Below are 19,298 nucleotides of genomic sequence, written 5' to 3'. Positions count from 1 at the left end.
CAAGGCCAGGGGTCAAACCTGCAACCTCATGATTCCTAGTCAGATTCATTAACCACTGCGCCACGACGAGAACTGCAATTTTATTTATTTTTTTAACATGATACTCATTGGTTCTGTGGGTTCCCTGCCGTGTCTGAAGTGAAGGCTTTGCTCAGGAAGGCACCTTCCAGTTGTGCTGTTGTTCCCCTGGGATCCCTTGGACCGTTTTTCAGGGGGGGTCCCCCCTCAACCAGGAACATGCTCTGTGGGTGTTTGTGTGAGTCGGTAAGGATGTGACTTTAGATGGGGTGTACGCAGATTCAGTTTGGTAACTTAGATACACTGTGTTAAAAAGGAGCAGACCAGCCCCGGGTTAAGTGAATTTCTGGCTGATTGAGACCCACGATTTTGAGGATGGAGAAGATACAGAAGTTGGAGCTTTCTCATGGTCTCTTCTTCTGGATGGAACACAGTGTGAACTGTCTGGAGTAGGGTTTTCATTCTGTACATAATGTGTCATCACAGAGCCTCCCAGCAGCCCAGTGTGGTCCTCAGATAGGGCAAGGACTATTTGAAGTTCCTTGCCTTTCTTGGAGTTCCTGTCATGGCTCAGTGGTTAATGGATCCGACTAGGAACCATGAGGTTGCGGGTTTGATCCCTGGCCTTGCTCGGTGGGTTAAGGATCTGGCGTGGCTGTGGCTGTGGCTGGCGGCTACAGCTTGGATTAGACCCCTTGCCTGGGAACCTCTATATGCCGCGGGTGCAGCCCCAGAAAAGACAAAACAAAAAAACGAAAAAATAGTGAAGTTCTTATCTTTCTTGAACACTGAGGTGTTTAATAAATGCTTGTTGACTGGCTTAATGATATACAATAATCCCAAGTAGTACTTTGATAATTGGTTTTAAAAATAAAGTCATCGTGGAATTCAATAAATTTTTGTTTGAATTAAATTTGAGGGGGATGTGGTTGTATTTCCTTCCCTATGAAGAGTTGCCTACTTAGGTTTTATTGTTGTTTTTTTTCTTTTTTTTTGCTTTTTTTGCTTTTTAAGGCCACACCCACGGCATATGGAAGTGCCCAGGCTAGGGGTCCAATTGGAGCTGCAGCTGCTGGCCTACATCACAGCCACAGCAATGTGGGATCCGAGCAGTATCTGCGACCCACACCATGGCTCACGGCAACGCCAGATCCTTAACCCACTGAGCAAGGCCAGGGATCAAACCCATGTCCTCATGGATCCTGGTCAGGTTTGTTACTGCTAAGCTGGGACAGGAACTCCAGTTTTTTTTTGTTTGTTTTCTCAGTGCAGAATATGATATCCCTGTTGGTTCCTGTAAAATGCAAGTTTGGGGGTAATTTGGGTCCATTCTGACTCGCAGTAGGGACTCCATAAATATTTGTTGAATGAATGAAATTCGAATCTTAGGGAAAATCAGTTGTTCTGAAAAGCTCTGATTTCTATTTGGTGTATTAATGTCCTGGCAGTCGATATTTTGTAAGAAGATACGTTATATTGGCAAGAGTCCTGCCGTCGAGTGAAGTAGCTGCCTTCTGGGAATGCATCTTTGACAGTGAATTCATTTAGCTGATGTTGCCTGACTCCTCCCGTCTTCTGGGCCTGTGCTCAGTCCCAGGGATGCCTAGGAGAAGAGGTCCAAAGTCAGGCTGGGCGTTCCCGCTGTGGCTCAGCGGTTCACGAAACTGACTAGCATCCAGGAGGATGCAGGTTCGATCCCTGGCCTCGCTCAGTGGGTTAAGGATCCGGCGTTGCCGTGAGCTGTGGTGTAGGTCACAGATGTGGCTCAGATCTGGCATTGCTGTGGCTCTGGTGTAGGCTGGGGGCTACAGCTCCGATTAGACCCCTAGCCTGGGAACCTCCATATGCTGCCAGTGTGGCCCTAAAAAGCAAAGCAAACAAACAAAAAAACTAGGAAAAAAAAAAAAAAACCAAACCCCAAAAGTCAGGCTGGTTTGCTCTCAGTAAAACTTATTGGGCATTTTAAGCTCTGGTCACAAAAAGAAGCAGCAGACAGCACAGGCCTCTCCGCCTGCCACTGGGGGAACTCAGTGCTGATGATTTTTATTGGTGGAAACTCATAGCCGAAATTACCAATGTGTTTATTTTGGTGGTTTTTTTCTGGCAGCAGAAGATGGCTGTGCCTCCTACGTATGCCGATCTTGGCAAGTCTGCCAGGGATGTCTTCACCAAGGGCTATGGTGAGTGTCGCACGGAGTGGCCTTCCAGCTCGGAGGCGGGGGTGGCATGTTTGGGATTTTGCCCATCAGAGTTTGAGAGACTGGGGTCAGCTCGCTCTCAGACCTTTCATGTCAGGGAAAAAAAGATAAGCCTTCTACGGCTGGCCGAGCAGTTGTGGTTGTGCACCCAGTGCAGGTGGGCTTGCACATTGCTGCCAACAAGCGGGCGTTCTTGTTTCCTCTCGCAGGCAGGGAGCAGGTCTGTGGCTGCCGCTGCAGTGGATTGCAGCTTCTAAATTTAGCTTGTCCTTAGAGATGTGCCCACGCGGTCATGCACCTTCTTCTCAGACTCCGCGTGCAGGTGGGGCCTGGGCCTGTTCTGTCGGCCACGGTTCCATGGCAACTAGCCCCCCCCAACACACGCAGCAGTGGTGACTGGTGCCCTCACACTCAGAGCGTGTTAAAGCAGACCGAGGGAGGCGGGGATGCTGTTTTCGAGTGAGTTATTTAACCTGCTAATAGCTACCATCTCCTCTCTTTAGGATTTGGCCTAATAAAACTTGATTTGAAAACAAAATCTGAGAATGGACTGGTAAGTTGTCTGGCCCACGCGGAGCATGGGTATTTATGCAGATCAGTATATAAAAAATAGCTTCCTTCGGGGTGACCAACAAAGGGACTCTTCTGATTGTGGCAGCTTGTAGCTGTCCGTTGCATTGCATCCTTTGTAGGATTTGTGGTCCAGGGGAACCATGTGACCAGGTCCCCAATTCTTCAGCTGGATTCTAGTAGGAATATGGGGCAGGCTTCAGTTTTATTTTTCCTTATGCGTCTTATTTCAGAATCAGCCTCTGTTCCATACCATGTGATTACTTAAAATCTTTTTTTGCTTTTTTTTAGGGCCACACCCACGGCATATGGAAGTTCCCAGGCTAGGGGTCCAATCGGAGTTGTAGCTGCTGGCCTACACCACAGCCACAGCAACGCCAGATCCGAGCGGCATCTGCAACCTGCACCACAGCTCACGGCAACGCCGGATCCTTAACCTACTGAGCCAGGCCAGGGATCAAACCTGCAACCTTATGGTTCCTAGTCGGATTCATTACTGCTGAGCCGCAAAGGGAATGCCTAAAACAAAAACCTTAGTCTCTTTTAGATTGTACATGTGGTAATTGTTCGAAGAAGGATACTTCGGGTTGAATTCCTGCCACGTCAGCTTTAGCTCAAAAGCTTTTTCTCTCTAGGCTGGAGGCGGGATGGAAGGATTGCCTTCCTGTCCAGACTGAAGCGTTAACAGGGGAGGAAGGAAGCCATGTCCTGATAAAGAATTCTCTGTAGTGGAGTTCCCTTGTGGCGCAGTAGGTTAAGGACGTGGCATCGTCACTGCAGCAGCTCCGGGTCACTGCTGTGGCACCGGTTCAATCCCTGGCCTGGGAACTTTCGCATGCCTCGGGCACGGCCAGTAAAAGAATTCCCTGTAAGATTCCTTTCATTAGCCGCCTCCATCTGTACTTGAAATATCTCATTGAATTATCGAGTGAGGCTTTTCCTGCACGCATGCAAGGTGTCACCTCTTGCTTAAAGGAGAACAGAGGCCACGTAGGGGTGGCGTGGACTTGCTGCGGGGCTCCCAACATTTAGGGGGGGCGTGATGCAGAATGAAGCGTTGGCATGCAGGCCGTGACCCTCTTTCTTTTTTTTAAAGGAATTTACAAGCTCAGGTTCAGCCAACACGGAGACCACCAAAGTGACGGGCAGTCTGGAAACCAAGTACAGATGGACCGAATATGGTCTGACGTTTACAGAGAAGTGGAACACCGACAACACCCTGGGCACGGAGATTACCGTGGAAGATCAGGTAACTCGCCAAAGATGCGGTGTGACTGAGGGGCGGCTGCCGGCCCGTCTCGTGACTAACCCTGCTGGCGAATTTCTTCTCTGTTCAGCTTGCCCGTGGACTGAAGCTGACCTTTGATTCATCCTTCTCACCAAACACTGGGTAAGAATCTCATCCACCATCTCCCTAAGGACAGCTAGCCGTGTCTTTTTTTTGTTTTATTTTATTTTATTTGTTTATTTATTCATTTATTTTTTGCCATTTCTAGGGCCGCACCCGTGGCATATAGAGGTTCCCAGGCTAGGGGTCGAATCGGAGCTGTAGCCACCGGCCTGCGCCAGGGCCACAGCCACGTGGGATCCGAGCCATGTCTGCGACCTAGACCACAGCTCATGGCATCACCGGATCCTTAAGCCACTGAGTTCACCTCATGGTTCCTAGTCGGATTCGTTAACCACTGCGCCACGATGGGAATTCCTAGCTGTGTTTTATAGTGAGATTCTGTGCTGTGATTGTTCTGCTGGCCTCAGCTTGGAGGCTGCAGGATTTCTGGTCCAGGAATGTTGCATTCCCTGGGACTGAGGCTGCTGGTAATGTGAGTAGCCAAGGCCAGGGGGTGGCGTTGGGAAGCAGGGGCTAATGGGTCCCTGTGGCCAGCCCCCTTTCTTAGGCTTGATGGCCCTTTCCCCACCTTCTTACTTAGGGACACTGAGAGCATGTGGTCTTAACTACAAGGTGGCTCCAGAGGCTGCCTTTTTTTGCTCCAGGCCCTGGGGCCACACACAGATCAGACTTGTTGGTTATCAGGAGGAAAGTTGGGGAGTTCCCGTTGTGGCTCAGTGGTTAACGAATCTGACTAGCATCCACGAGGATGCAGGTTCGATCCTTGGCCTTGCTCAGTGGGTGAAGGATCCAGTGTTGCCATGAGCAACAGTGTAGGTTGCAGACATGGCTCAGATCCCACATTGCTGGGGCTGTGGTGTAGGCTGGCAGCTGTAGCTCCGATTGGACTCCTAGCCTGGGAACCTCCCATAGGCCGTGGGTGCAGCCCTAAAAAGCCAAAAAAAAAAAAAAAAAAAAAAGGGGGGGGAGCAAGGGGGCCTGCTGGTCTGCTTCTGTTCCTGGTACTTTTCAAAGTGGCTAGAGGGAGTTGTTCTCTTCTAGAACACACTCTTGTTTTTTTCCACGCAGAGCCGTGGGTCTCCTCATCCTGGAAAGGTTGTTTTGCACGCGGATAACAGGCTCAGGGCATGTATGGAATTTCATTTCTCAGTTTTTTCGTTTTTAAAAATCGTGGTAAAATGTACAGAAAGTTTACCTTCTCGGCTGTCTTTGAATGGCATTTTGAATTTTAATTTTTTGCCATCCCGTATTTTCCTCTCTCCTCCTCTTGTCCCTCTTCCGACACCTGTTTATTAGAGGGAGGCCCTTCCGAGCTCAGACCCTCGGTGCAGGCTGACCACGGGGACTGGGTACACAAGGTTCCTGACTCTGGAGGTTATGCTCTCTTTATTTTACTTTATTTTCAAATTTTTATTTATTTATTTTTCAACTCGCATCACTTGTATTGGTCATATATCCAGAATTCATTATATAAATCTTTCAAAATAACTAGATAGTACACGAATAGTTTACTCTTCAGCTCTGATTGCACAAAGACTTGACACAGGAAAAAAAATATGGACCGAGTCACAAATTTGCGTGTCATCCTTGCGCAGGGGCCACGCTCATCTTCTCTGCATCGTTCTAAGTTTCATATATGAGCTGCCGAAGCGAGCACTGGCCGTTATGCTCTCTTTCGAAGTTGGTCGTGGATGGTCTGAAGACCACTGGCCAGGAGCTGAATTTACTCTTGTTCTCACCTCTGCTGTAGTTTCTCTCGCGGGACTGTCGCCTTCTTGCTTGTCCACCTCCCTCTAGGTCTCCTCCCACAACAGCACAGGTTATCCAGAGAGACACTCAAGAACTATAATACAATTAGCAGAACCAGGAAATGTATGTCGATAGTATATCATTAACTAATCTGTTGCCCTACTGATGTCTTATTTCTGGTCCATGATCCGGTTCAGGATACTATATTACACTTAATTTTCTTTCTTTCTTTTTTGTCTTTTTTTTTTTTTTTTGTCTTTTTGCTATTTTTTTGGGCCGCTCCCACAGCATATGGAGGTTCCCAGGCTAGGGGTCAAATTGGAGCTGTAGCCACCAGCCTACTCCAGAGCCACAGCAACGTCCGATCTGAGCCATTGTCTGCGACCTACACCACAGCTCACGGCAACGCTGGATCCTTAACCCACTGAGCAAGGCCAGGGATTGAACCCGCAACCTCATGGTTCCTAGTCGGATTCGTTAACCACTGAGCCATGATGGGAACTCCGGGACCGTGACACTTTTAAAGAAGATTGCCTGTTATTTTGTAGCATACTTCCGTTTGGATTTTTCTGATGTTTCCTCCTGGTTATGCATTTTTTTTTTTGCTGATGCTGTGGTTTCTTAGGGCCGCACCCACAGCATATGGAGGTTCCCAGGTTCAACTTCGACCTGTAGCCGCTGGCCTGCGCCACAGCCACAGCAACACCAGATCCAAGTCACATCTGCAGCCTACACCACAGCTCACGGTAATGCCGGATCCTCAACCCACTGAGCGAGGCCAGGGATGGAACCTGCGTCCTCATGGATACTCGTCAGGTGTGTTTCCGCTGAGCCCTGCCGGGAACTCCCTGGTTATGCATTTTTGACAACCACAGACGTGATATTGTGTTGTGTCCATCCTGGTGTGTGATAGCAGGAGGTCTATATCAAGGTGCCTCATTACTGGTGACATTACTTTAATCACTGATTAAAGTGGCATTTGCCAAGTTTCTCTAAAAGCTACTATTTTTCTCTTTGTAAGTAACAAGTATCTTGGGAGATGATTCGAGACTGTGCAAATATTCTATTTTTTTATACTTTGACTCACAACTATTAGCTTCCACTGGTGAGTTATGCCTGCAGCAGTTACGTTTGACAAATAATGATTTTCTGTTCCCACCATTCCTTCTACATTTATTAAATCTGAATTTCCTGGAAGGAAGCGCTCTTTCTTCTCCACCTTTTATTCATTTAATCATCTATTTGTTTATATCCGTATGGATTCATGGACAGTTGTTTTAGTCTGTGGGTTATATTCTGTTAATCTCATTTATTTTGTTACCTGTATTGTCCTCGATGTGGCCATTGGGAGGGGCTTCAAGTTGATATCCTGTATCCTTTTTTTTTTGGCGAGGGGGCTGTTTTAGGGCCTCACCTGCAGCATGTGGAGGTTCCCAGGCTAGGGGTTGAAACGGAGCTGCAGCTGCCAGCCTACACTGCAGCCACAGCAACGCTGGATCTGAGCTGTGTCTGCAACCTACACTATAGCTCATGGCAACGCCGGATCCTTAACCCACCGAGCAGGGCCAGGGATCAAACCCACAGTCTCTTGCTTACTCGTCGGATTCATTTCCCCTGCACCACGATGGGAACTCCGATATGCTGTGTAGTTTTGACAAGCCCCTGTCATTTTCTGGACCGCTTCCTCAGAACGGGTGCCAGGTCATCTTCTCCTTGCCCTCCGTAGCCCCGCTCTCAGCCGTTTCTCCAGGGAGCCTTGGTTCCTTTAACTGAAGACGGATGATTAGAAACCAAGATTGTGGGCATACAGTGTAGTCCCTGCTCCTGGAGGAGAAGTTTTGATAACTTGATGGAGATTGGAAATGAGAGCTGGCTTTGCGCAGTGGCTGAGGGGTCCAGCCGGGAGCGTATCCTGGCTTCCATAGGGAGCTAAGCATCCACATCTGGTTGTGGCCGCAGACGGCCCTCATCCGTGGACCAGCCCCACACGGAGTACCTGTCACAGATGAAGCCAGCTTGTGAACCACAGAGCGGAGTCATGCCTCTCTCAGGAGCTTATCAAGTTACCACCACTGCTTTTTTTTTTTTTTTTTGTCTTTTTTTTTTGTCTTTTTTTTCTAGGGCCGCTCCCGCGGCATATGGAGGTTCCCAGGCTAGGGGTCTAATCAGAGCCGTGGCCACCGACCTGGGCCAGCTAGGTCGGCTGATGGGCCAGAACCACAGCAACGTGGGATCTGAGCCACGCCTGCGACCTATACCATCGCTCACGGCCACGCCAGATCCTTAACCCACTGAGCGAGGCCGAGGGATCGAACCCGCAACCTCATGGTTCCTAGTAAGTTACCACCACTGTTGAAATAGCTTTAAACAAATTCCAGTAATATCTGAAAGAGGAAAAGCTCGAAAGACGTGAAACGCTGCCTTAGAGCACAGTCCTGGAGAGAAACCTGAGTCACTGCCCTAGCAGTGCCCATTCCCTGGCTCTCCTGGCCAGGATCCAGTGAGGCCATGGGTGGAGGTGCTTGTAACTGTCCGGTGTGGCTGGGGCACACCCCTGGTCAGAGGCCCTGTTCCAGGTGTCACACTGTGTGTCAGCAGCAGCCTTTTACCCAGTGGTTATGAGAAAACTGATTCTTACATAATCTTGGTCTCCCCCACTTTCTAAATGTCAGCCTCTGAGCAGCTGTCTTTTCATCAATCACCCCACCCTTCTTGCTGCCAGTGGAACACTTGGTCATAAGCCAGGGCTTCTTCTTCCAAAGAGTAGGCAGACCAGAATAGGTTTATTTTAAGTTTTTCTTATTGAGAGATAATTTGCTTGGTTGTCACTCCTTTCCTTCAAAGCTTGCAAAAATGCACAGAAGCAACTTGCAAGTGTCATTGTCACTAGGGAAGCTTGTTGGCTTTATTTCTAAATAAAGATTGAACCCTCATCCTCATGGATCCTAGCTGGGGTCGTTACTGCTGAGCCATGACAGGAACTCCTTCATTTTTTTAGCTGGACTATTTCAGTAAAGAGCAACTTCTAATGAGCATTTTGGTTTCTTGAGATCTAGTTAGTATAGCAGTGGTGAAATAAATATTTGATTTGTTTTTTTATTTACTGTATTCAAAATAACAAAGTGGTTCTCTAGTCTCTGAAGATGATCAGTGTATGTGTATTTTGAGTGTCATAACTTCATAGATTTTTTTTTTGTCTTTTTGCCATTTCTTGGGCTGCTCCCGCGGCATATGGAGGTTCCCAGGCTAGGGGTCTAATTGGAGCTGTAGCCACAGCAACACGGGCAACCTACACCCCAGCTCACGGCCACGCCAGATCCTTCACCCACTGAGCAAGGCCAGGGATCGAACCTGCAACCTCATGGTTCCTAGTCGGATTCATTAACCACTGAGCCACGACGGGAACTCCTGTAATTTCCTAGATTTAAACATATTTGAGATGCTTCAATCCATTGCCGATATCATTCTTAGCGACACTCAACATTGTCTGATGTTTGAAGCCCTTGGGAGCCTCTTCATCTCAGCTCTCAAGTCCTTGCTTCCCACCCGCAAGGTCTTTAATAACTTTGATGGGTGCTTCACGCTCACCTTGCACCTTTCCGGCCCCAACCTGTAACCTCCAGTTTTCAGAGGAGCCCTGGCTCCTTTTGGGAGGGCCCACAGTCTGGCTGCTGGGGATGAAGCTTTAATCTCAGTGTGAAGGAAGCTGGGGAGAGCAGGGCTGTGCGCTTCTTCAGGCTTGAAGCCCATCTGGTTTCTACTGGGGTCTCTGCTGAGCATGCAGCCTGCTGTGTGGGAGAGGTCCGTTTAGCATCTGAATGACAGAAACAAATCAGGTGAGAGTCGTCTCTGACTTGTTGGCTGTGATCGTGTCTCCAGTGCTGACGTTTGGTAAAAGGCATGATGATAATATATTTGCAGTGACACGACTCACCTCCCCTTCCTGAGAAACGCTAGGTCTTGAGCAATAGGCAAGGGAGGCACTGCTCGAGCCATCTTGCGAATCTGGCTCAGCAGACCAGACCTGGGGTCTTCTCTGGTCCAGAAGGGCTTCCTGGCCCCAGGTTCCACACCGCTACCCAGTTCGCTGAAACATATGCTCATTGAAATCGTATGAAGTGTGAATTAAAAGCTAACTGTGGTGTGTACTTAGAAGGGATCTAGTGTTTATTTACTAAGCGAGCCACAAAATAAGAAGACAACCGTCTCCTTAAAAGCTGTGTAGATAGCTGCCGTCATGACAGATGTATCTTTTCCACAGATTTGGAAAATAGCAACGATGCATCTGTTCCATCATTACATGGTGACACGCTACCTAATGAGTGCCTGTGTCAGCCACCGTATTAAGCATGGGGGGAAGGTAGTAAAAATTGCGTCGTGCTTCTTTTCCAGGCTTTTCCTGCTTGTGTTCTTGCTTCATTATGGTGGCCTTTCTGCATTATTCTGCCTTCTGGTTGAAGAGAGGTTGTGTTCTGCCCACTGTGCCAGAGCAGCTGCTTAAGGGACTTCTGGGGCCCTGACTTTGTCTCCCCACCCCCCCACCCCCCCCCCCCCCCCCGTTCACACGGGGATTACTTTTTAAAAGTTTGCATTTCTTGGGAGTTCTTTTTTGTGCCTCAGCAGTCTTAGAATCCGACTCGTATCCATGAGGATGCAGGTTTGATCCGTGGCCTCACTCAGCGGGTTAAGGATCTGGCATTGCTTCGAGTGGCAGTGTAGGTCGCAGATGAGGGTCGGTTCAGGCGTCGCTGTGGCTGTGGTGGAGTCCAGAGGCTGCAGCTCCGGTTAGACCTCTAGCCTGGGAACTTCCGTATGCCGTGCGTAAGGCCCTAAAAAGACAACGACAACAAAAAGAGCATTTCTTGTCATGCTTGTCACAAGATGAGCGGGCTTCTGATTTTATTTACTTATTTATTTACTTATAAAATGAGAGTTGCAACATTTATTTCGGGTTCTCTCTCTCTTTTTTTCTTTGCCACACAGGCGGTATGTGGAAATTCCTGGGCCAGGGATCGAACCTCCGCCACACAGCGGCAACTAGAACCACAGCGGTGAGAATGCAGGAACCTCAACCCACCAGGCCATCAGAGAACTCGCAGCTTCTGATGGTAATACCATTTCTTTTCTTCTAGGAAAAAAAATGCCAAAATCAAGACCGGGTATAAGCGGGAGCACGTCAACCTGGGCTGCGACGTGGATTTCGACATCGCTGGGCCGTCCATCCGCGGTGCTCTCGTGCTGGGTTATGAGGGCTGGCTGGCGGGCTACCAGATGAATTTTGAGACCGCCAAGTCCCGAGTGACCCAGAGCAACTTTGCAGTCGGCTACAAGACCGATGAATTCCAGCTTCACACTAATGTGTAAGTGTGTGTGAACGTGTACACTTGGGGGATTGTTCTCTTGATTTCTTTTCTAGGCTCATTTGTTTTGTTTTGTTCTTTTCTAGGGCTGCACCCACGGCAAGTGAAGGTTCCCAGTCTAGGGGTCAAATTGGAGCTACAGCTGCCGGGCTACACCCCAGCTCACGGCAACACCGGATCCTTCACCCACTGAGCAAGGCCAGGGATCGAACCTGCAACCTCATCGTTCCTAGTCGGACTCATTAACCACTGAGCCACGACAGGAACGCCTAGGCTCAACTTGAAATCGCTGTGAAGTGAGTTTGATGGACTCAGACAAGGCCGAATGGCCTGCTGGCATTTTTCTTATTTCCCACCGACCCATTTCCTGGAGTGACATCAGTTTTTTTTTTCATTCCGTACCTGTGTCACTGGTGCACACAGAGTGACTGATCGGTTATGGCGAGAGCGTGCTGTCGGCCCACAGGAGTGTCCCTTCCCGGCAGCTTTATGGATCCCGGAGGTCCTTTGGGTTTTCGTTAAGAGAATGAGCGGGCTGGGGAGTCGCTCTCCCTTTGTGTGGCTGCCTGAGGTCCAGCTCGCTGTGCTCAGTGTGTAGGCCTGGGAGGCGGAGCAGGAGCGGATCGTCTCAGTTGAACTCCGCGTGTCCTCTCCGCAGGGCAGAGCATTTAAAAGTTCATTCTCGGGCCGGTATCGTGAAGGCAAGAGAGGATTATAGCGTAGGTCAGAGAGAGCTCCTTGTAATCCAACTTGAGAGTCGAGGCAGAGTGCTGATTTAGGTTTAAGGGAATCGAAAATTTCACCCAGGAAATCCCTGTAGACAAGAGGAACGCAGCAGTGCAAGCCGGGTGCAGCTTTACCAGATTTCTTTCTGTCCACTAGAGGTCGCTAAAGAAGTGTGTTTTTTTTGGTTGTTTTTTAATTTAGAGACAAGTAAATGGTATTTGTGTCTAAACTAATACCATTGCATTAATAAAATGTGTGGAGGAATTTTTATAATTAATGCAGTATAATAAATTAATGTAATATAATTAATTAAAGTTTTTTTTTTTTTTTTTTTTCTTTTCTGGGGCTTCACCTGCGGCACATGGAGGTTGCTAGGCCAGGGGTCTAGTCGGAGCTGTAGCTGCCGGCCTGTGCCAGAGCCACAGCAATGCCAGATCCGAGCCTCGTCTGCAACCTACACCACAGCTCATGGCAATGCTGGATCCTTAACCCACTGAGCAAGGCCAGGGATTGAACCTGCAACCTCATGGTTTCTAGTCAGATAAGTTAACCACTGTGCCACGACGGGAACTCCAAAGTTTGAGTCTTAAAATGAAAACGTCACAGGAAGACTGTGGAGAGGGACAGCCTGGTGGTGGGGAGAGGGCACAAGGAAGATGTCACTATAAAGGGTTGTCACGGGGGAGTTTGGGGGTGAGACTCTTCTTATTCTTGTCACATGCGTATGTGCATATGGTAAAATTCACAGAAATGTATACCAAAAAAATTTTTAAAAAGACAGATAAATTCAAAAAAGTTAACATGCAAAAAAGTCACAGCAATAATATTTCAAGCATAGAAAGGTTTTTTTTTTTTTTTTTTTTAATGGCCATGCCCATGGCATGTGGAAGTTCCTAGGCCAGGAACTGAACCTGTGTCACAGCAGTGGCCTGAGACAGCAGTGACAACGTGGACTCCTTAACCATTCAGCCACCAGGGAACTCCCAGAAGTGTTTCTTATTGAGATTTTTGGCTGACAGGGAAAGTGCTTTCTTCTTTTGGAATTGGGAACTGGCGCCAATGCTAGGAAAAACAGTGGCTGTTCGCAGTTTTCCTGACCTGAGATTCAAGAGATTTAATAAATAGACATGGTTTATTTTTGGAACTGGCATGGAAACAGCTGACAGGGCTAATCTGGGTTGCCCTGGTCTTACAGAGGCCCAGATGTGTAACAGATGTTCTGTGTCCTACATATAGATGAATTTGAATGAGTTCCCTCTGTTTATAGATTTGACAGTTTAGTACTGGAAGGCCATGCTGCTGGCTTTAGAAGGTATTGAAAAATCTAACGTTTAAACACATTGAAGCCCAAGAAACTTTCTCCATTTGTTGTACCATAGTCATTCGAAACTCTGTTATTTTGGAGGCGTTCCCGCTGTGGGGCATCTCTGGAGTGCTGGGATGTAGGTTTGACCCTGGCCTGGCACAGTGGGTTAAGGATCTGGCATCGCCGCAGCTTCAGCGAAGGTCGCAACTGCGGCTCAGCTGTGATCCTTGGCCCGGGAACTCCATATGATACGGGGCGGCCAAAAAAGGAAAAAAAAAAATCTGTTGTTTTCGCTAAGCTGCTGTATTGTAGTATGCTCAGAGTATGTGAAGAAGTCAGGATTCCCTGTGAGTCTGGTGGTGTCTGGGCTCTCCCTGTACTTTCTGGAAGCACACGTCTGTCCAGCTGAATTTCAGGGCACACCTTAAGAATTTAGATCGTATTGGAGTTCCCGTTGTGGCTCAGTGGTTAACGAATCCGACTAGGAACCATGAGGTTGCGGGTTCGATCCCTGGCCTCGCTCCGTGGGTGAAGAATCCGGTGTTGCCGTGAGCTGTGGTGTAGGTCGCAGACACGGCTTGGATCCCACGTTGCTGTGGCTCTGGTGTAGACCGGTGGCTACAGCTGCGATTGGACCCCTAGCCTGGGAACCTCCATGTGCCGCGGGAGTGGCCCTAGAAAAGACAAAAAGACAAAAAAAAAAAAAAAAAAGAATTTAGATCGTATTTAATGAGCATCTATGTTAGGGAGTGTGTATTAGCGAAGAGTAGAGTTTGCAAGGAAACAGCAATAATTCGTTCTTGGGTTAGTGAGTTCTAAGCTTTTTGTTGGATCCCAAAGTAGTGTGTTTTTTTTTGTTTTTTTTTTTTTTCCTTAGCAGTTTCCAGTGCTGTTTCCATGGAAGACGAGCACAGTGATGAGGCAGAACTTTGACGCTGTATTTTTACAATAAGCGTGTCAGGGAGGGAAGGGAGGTATTCCCTGAGGTCAGTGTGGTGTATTTGGAAGCGAGGAAAGAGTTTGGCCAGCTGGATTTCATTCCTTTTTTTTCTTTTTTGGTCCTTTTAGGACCGCACCCGCAGCATAGGGAGGTTCCCAGGCCGGGGGTCGAATCGGAGCTGTAGCTGCGGGCCTACACCAGGGCCACAGCAATGCGGGATCCGAGCCTCGACTGCGTGAACCACAGTTCACGGCAATGTGGATCCTTAACCCACTGAGCGAGGCCCTGGATCAAACCCGCAACTTCATGGTTCCTAGTCGGATTTGTTAACCACTGAGCCATGACAGGAACTCCAATAGGCTAGGATTTTTTTTTTTTTTTTTTTTTTTTTTTTTTTAGGGCTGCACCTGTGGCACATGGAGGTTCCCAAGCTAGGGGTCAAATCTGAGCTGTAGCTGCTGGCCTACGCCACAGCCACAGCAACGCCAGATCTGAGCCGCGTCTGCAACCTACACCACAGCTCACGGCAACGTTCCTTAGCCCACTGAGTGAGGCCGGGGATTGAACCCATATCTTCATGGATTCTAGTTGGGTTCGTTAACCGATGAGCCACGATGGAAACTCCCATTCCGTTTTTTAAGGTAGAAGCATTTTGTGATGTAGCAGTTTGGTCCTATCTCACCAGGATGCAGCGTGGGCCAGCAGCATGCACAGGTGGCCGAGCCTGACTTGTAGGTTAAGGTCTTCTGTAATTGCTGCTTCTGCCAGGGGCTGGCTCCATGCTGACCACCGGTGGATGCAGCTAAGGGTTATAAGCTGCCGTCTGAGGAGCATGAATGGCCCCAACTTTCTTGCGCTCTCTGGCTGTGTTCTTGCTTACCATTTTTTGGATAGAGCATTTATAAAAATAAAAATAATAACCTTAGTAGCAGAAGAAAGAAGTCGTTCAGAGTCCAGAATCCTAGTGCCCTACTTTTATTTTAAAGAATATTTTGGGGGAGTTCCCATCGTGGCTCAGTGGTAACAAACCCGACTAGTATCCATGAGGATGCAGGTTCAATCCCTGGCCTGACTCCGTGGGTTCAGGATCTGGCGTTGCCGTGCGCTGTGGTGTAGGTTGCAGGTGTGGCTGAGATCTTGCATGGCTGTGGCTGTGGCGTAGGCCAGCAGCTACAACTCCAATTTGACCCTTAGCCTGGAAACTTCTGAATGCCGTGGGTTCAGCCCTAAAATAAATAAATAAATAATAGTAATAAAATAATGACTATTTTGGAAGCAGACTTCAAGTTCCATGCAGACTTCAAGTTCCATGCAGCCTGAGTGGTTGACTGAGCTGCCTCTGGGTGTTCCCAGTAATGGCTGAGATAGCCTTTACCTTCCTCTGAGGCGTCCCGACTCTGCTGTCTGTGCCGTCCCTGTCCCTAATTTGGTGTCTGTTTTGTGATCAGTTCAGCCCCTTGACAGCATCCCGGTCCTCTGTTGAACCTGGGCAGCTCCACCTAGCCCAGCCCGGCCCGCCTTCTCACGTGACTTGGCATTTGTGCTGTGCTTGTTTGCAGAAATGATGGGACGGAGTTTGGTGGCTCCATTTATCAGAAGGTGAACAAGAAGTTGGAGACCGCTGTTAATCTTGCCTGGACAGCAGGAAACAGCAACACACGCTTTGGAATAGCAGCCAAGTACCAGATCGACCCTGACGCCTGCTTCTCGGTGGGTACCTGCGAAACCGTGTATTGCTGAGGCCACCTGCCGCTTAAGTGGGCATCCTTTTGGATTGATGGAGTGCCGTGCTTTGGCTAGAGATTTTCTCACTGTGAAAGAGGTCTCAATCAGTAAAACGATAATACTGATGGGACTTAACTGTGGGAGCCCGTTGTACATGGATTACTATGTTTATTTCTTACACACCCCGTTTGAGATAGGTGCTTTTCTCCCCCCTCACCCCCCGTCTTTTTAGGGCTGCACCCGTGCCATATGGAGTTTTCCAGGCTAGGGGTCCAATCGGAGCTATAGCAGCCGGCCTATACCACAGCACAGCCATGCCAGATCCAAGCCGCATCTGTGACCCACACCACAGCTCACGGCAATGCCGGATCCTTAACCCACTGAGCAAAGCCAGGGATCAAACCCGCAACCTCATGGTTCCTCATCGATTCATTTCTGATGCGCCACGATGGGAACTCCCCAGCTTTTTTTTTTTTTTTTTTAAATTATTCCATTTATGTTTTCACAAATGAGGAACCAAAAGCTTAGAGCTGGGAGTGACTTGCCCAAGGGCCGGCCGTTGCAAAGTGCTGGGATCTTTTGGACGCAGGTCCCCCTGTTGTAGAGCCTCCTTTTAACTGGTCCCTGGTCCATGCTGCAGACTGTAAAGCGGTTCCCTTGAACCCACAGGTTTTAAATGTGTTCATTTTCCCCTCAGTTTTCATTCTCTGACTCAGCTCCTGCACCGCATGTTAAGAAATCAGGCCCCGGCATCGGGCAGTTGGCATCTTATCAGCCCCAGGAGTGTCGCTCGTGGTCCCTTGGGTTGCTGCATAGTTTTTGCATAAAATCCTGTCGAGCTCATCTCTGCTGTCACAGGGCATTGCCCGCTGCTCCCCTTTTGGGGTGGAATGAGGACATCTCGTGTTGCAGGCCGGTTTCTGGGCCGGCTTGTGATCTTTACAGGCAGCGCATTTTCAGCCTCCTGAAACAGGAACTGTGTTAGGCACGTAAAAACAGAGGAAAAGTGGCCTTGTTGTTTGGGTGGCATGGACAAAAGGGACCACGAGATGGGGCACTGGCTGCCGAGAGGCCTTCCTTCCCGTTGTCGCCTGTGGGAGATGCTGGGTCTGAAAACAGCACGCGAGCAGAAACACGGGCACCCTGGCAGCCCCAGCTGAACACGGGCACCCTGGCAGCCCCAGCTTTCGCCAGGACTCTGAGTTCTCATGGGCTGGGCTTGCTCTGCCCCTGGCCTCTCCTTATTTCTCCTTAAAGGGGTCCAGATCTCCCTACACCTCAGGCAGAAGAGCGACGGCAAAATTCGTATTGACTCATCTGCTTTATTGAACTTAATTGTTCATCAGCAGTCACGGAATGCTAAGGTTTAAGCGATGGGCAAGGTCATGCTTTTGTTCCAGTATAAACGGCCGGTTGAGGCTTGTCTGCTAAATTTTCATGTCGGGATGACGTTTGCTTCTCTTTTCCATGAAGAGAAAATTTGAACAATGTTCTGCTGTTTTAAAAAATGCTTCATGGGAGCTCCATCATGGCTCAGCAGAAACAGATGTGACACGGTGTATCAGGAGGACATGGTTCGATCCCTGGCCTCGCTCAGTGGGTGAAGGATCTGGCGTTGCCGTGAGCTGTGGTGTAGGTCGCAGATGTGGTTCAGATCCCGAGTTGCTGTGGCTGTGGCTGTGGTGTTGGCCAGCAGCTACAGCTCTTGATTTGACCCCTAGCTGGGGAACCTCCATGTGTCATGGGGTGTGGCCCTAAAAAGAAAGGGAAAAAAAAAAAAAACCCAAAAATGCCTCATGGCAGTTCTTGTTGTGGCTCAGCGGGTTAAGAAGCCAGCTAGTATCCATGAGGAAGAGGGTTCGATCCCCACCTGGCCATGCTTGGTGGGTAGAGGATCTGGCATTGCTGTGAGCTGTGGTGTAGGTTGCAGATGTGGCTCGGATCCTATGTTTCTGTGGCTGTAGTGTAGGCTGACAGCTGCAGCTAAGATTTGACCCATAAGAATGACCATATGCTGCGGCTGCAGCCCTAAAAAACAAAAAACAAAACAAAAGTAAACAAAAAAAAAAAACAAACCAAAGAACCCTGTCTGATACTTGCTCTGTTTTTCCTTATTCCAACAAATAGAATCTGGAAGACATCTTCCATACAAGAAAGGTTTTTTATCTCTCTGGTCATCAATGAAGGTGCCATACTTGTTATAACTTAAATACAGACCTACTCAGTATAAATGGAGTTGGGCATACATACTTTAAGGAATCAGAAATAAATAACTTTTTTTTTTTTTTTTCTTTTGATGTTTTCAGGGCTGTAGCTTCAGCATATGAAGGTTCCCAGGCTAGGGGTTGAATTGGAGCTGTGCTGCTGGCCTACACCACAGCCACAGCAATGCAGGATCCGAGCTGTCTGCAACCTACACCACAGCTCACGGTAATGCCGGATCCTTAACCTACTGAGCCAGGCCAGGGATCAAACCTGTGTCCCCACGGATGCTAGTCAGATTCATTTCCACTGAGCCACGACGGGAACTCCAATAACTTCTTTTAACTGAAAATTGTGTTGACTTTTTGAGTTACCCTTCTGAGACTTAATTCCCGAATTTGATTATTTCATTTTGAATTTAATGAATCCTGTAAACAAAGTGGTTGTGAAAAAAAGGGAAGTAGATTCTGGAGTCCAGAGTTGCTTGCTTTAGAAGTTCTTCGTCATTTTGGAGACAGAAACATGAAGTACTCAACGTTTTCACTCTCTTGTCTTTTCTTTGACTAGGCTAAAGTGAACAACTCCAGCCTGATAGGCTTAGGATACACTCAGACCCTAAAGCCAGGTATGTGTTGATGGTGTGTGGAATTAACTCTTTGCCTTAAAAAAATGGGGTGCTGGTTTGCTGCTTTATGTTAATGCTTATAAAATGACTGTCTAGCGCATTGTGAGTGTATATAAAATTTTGTCGTTGAATGTTTATAAAGAAGTGCAGAGAATAAAACATTTGCAGACCAGGAGAAGTAGTAAGAAGGAGCAAAAAAGGCCAAGGCTAACATACATTACATTTTTGGTTATTTTTTTCTACTGTATACATAATGCTTGATTAGTTATTTCCACCAAGTTTTTATTTTTTATTTTTTTGTCTTTTTGCCTTTTCTGGGGCTGTTCCTGCGGCATATGGAGGTTCCCAGGCTAGGGGTTTAATCGGAGCTGTAGCCACCGGCCTACGCCAGAGCCACAGCCACAGCAACGTGGGATCCGAGCCACGTCTGCGACCTACACCACTGAGCAAGGCCAGGCATTGAACCCGAACCCTCATGGTTCCTAGTCGGATTCGTTAACCACTGCGCCACGACGGGAACTCCCATAT

General features: G+C 48.3%; 1 protein-coding gene and 1 non-coding gene across 6 annotated transcripts in view; one reads left to right on the top strand and one right to left on the bottom strand.

The window, feature by feature from the left end:
- VDAC1 (voltage dependent anion channel 1) overlaps positions 1-19,298 on the top strand; it is a 31,999-nt gene that overhangs the window by 11,670 nt on the left and 1,031 nt on the right. For 2 of the 5 annotated variants that reach the window (XM_005652949.4, XM_021080765.2), the window contains exons 2-8: positions 2,129-2,198; positions 2,720-2,769; positions 3,883-4,035; positions 4,124-4,176; positions 11,019-11,246; positions 15,778-15,928; positions 18,713-18,770. In XM_005652949.4, the coding sequence (XP_005653006.1) occupies positions 2,132-2,198; positions 2,720-2,769; positions 3,883-4,035; positions 4,124-4,176; positions 11,019-11,246; positions 15,778-15,928; positions 18,713-18,770 (760 nt within the window). In that variant the 5' untranslated portion in view covers positions 2,129-2,131. 5 annotated transcript variants of the gene reach the window in all.
- On the bottom strand, positions 5,688-5,794 carry LOC146405753 (U6 spliceosomal RNA). The gene has a single exon (XR_014839274.1). It is a non-coding gene; the product is annotated as a U6 spliceosomal RNA (small nuclear RNA).

This window comes from Sus scrofa, chromosome 2 (assembly GCF_054392235.1).
Source record: "Sus scrofa isolate SSC_HxYL_T2T_F1_AM1 chromosome 2, Sscrofa_HxYL_maternal_Yorkshire_Landrace_v2.0, whole genome shotgun sequence".
Lineage (NCBI taxonomy): Eukaryota > Metazoa > Chordata > Mammalia > Artiodactyla > Suidae > Sus > Sus scrofa.
The sequence above is the reverse complement of the archived record's forward strand: the minus strand, read 5'-3'. Positions and strand labels throughout refer to the sequence as shown.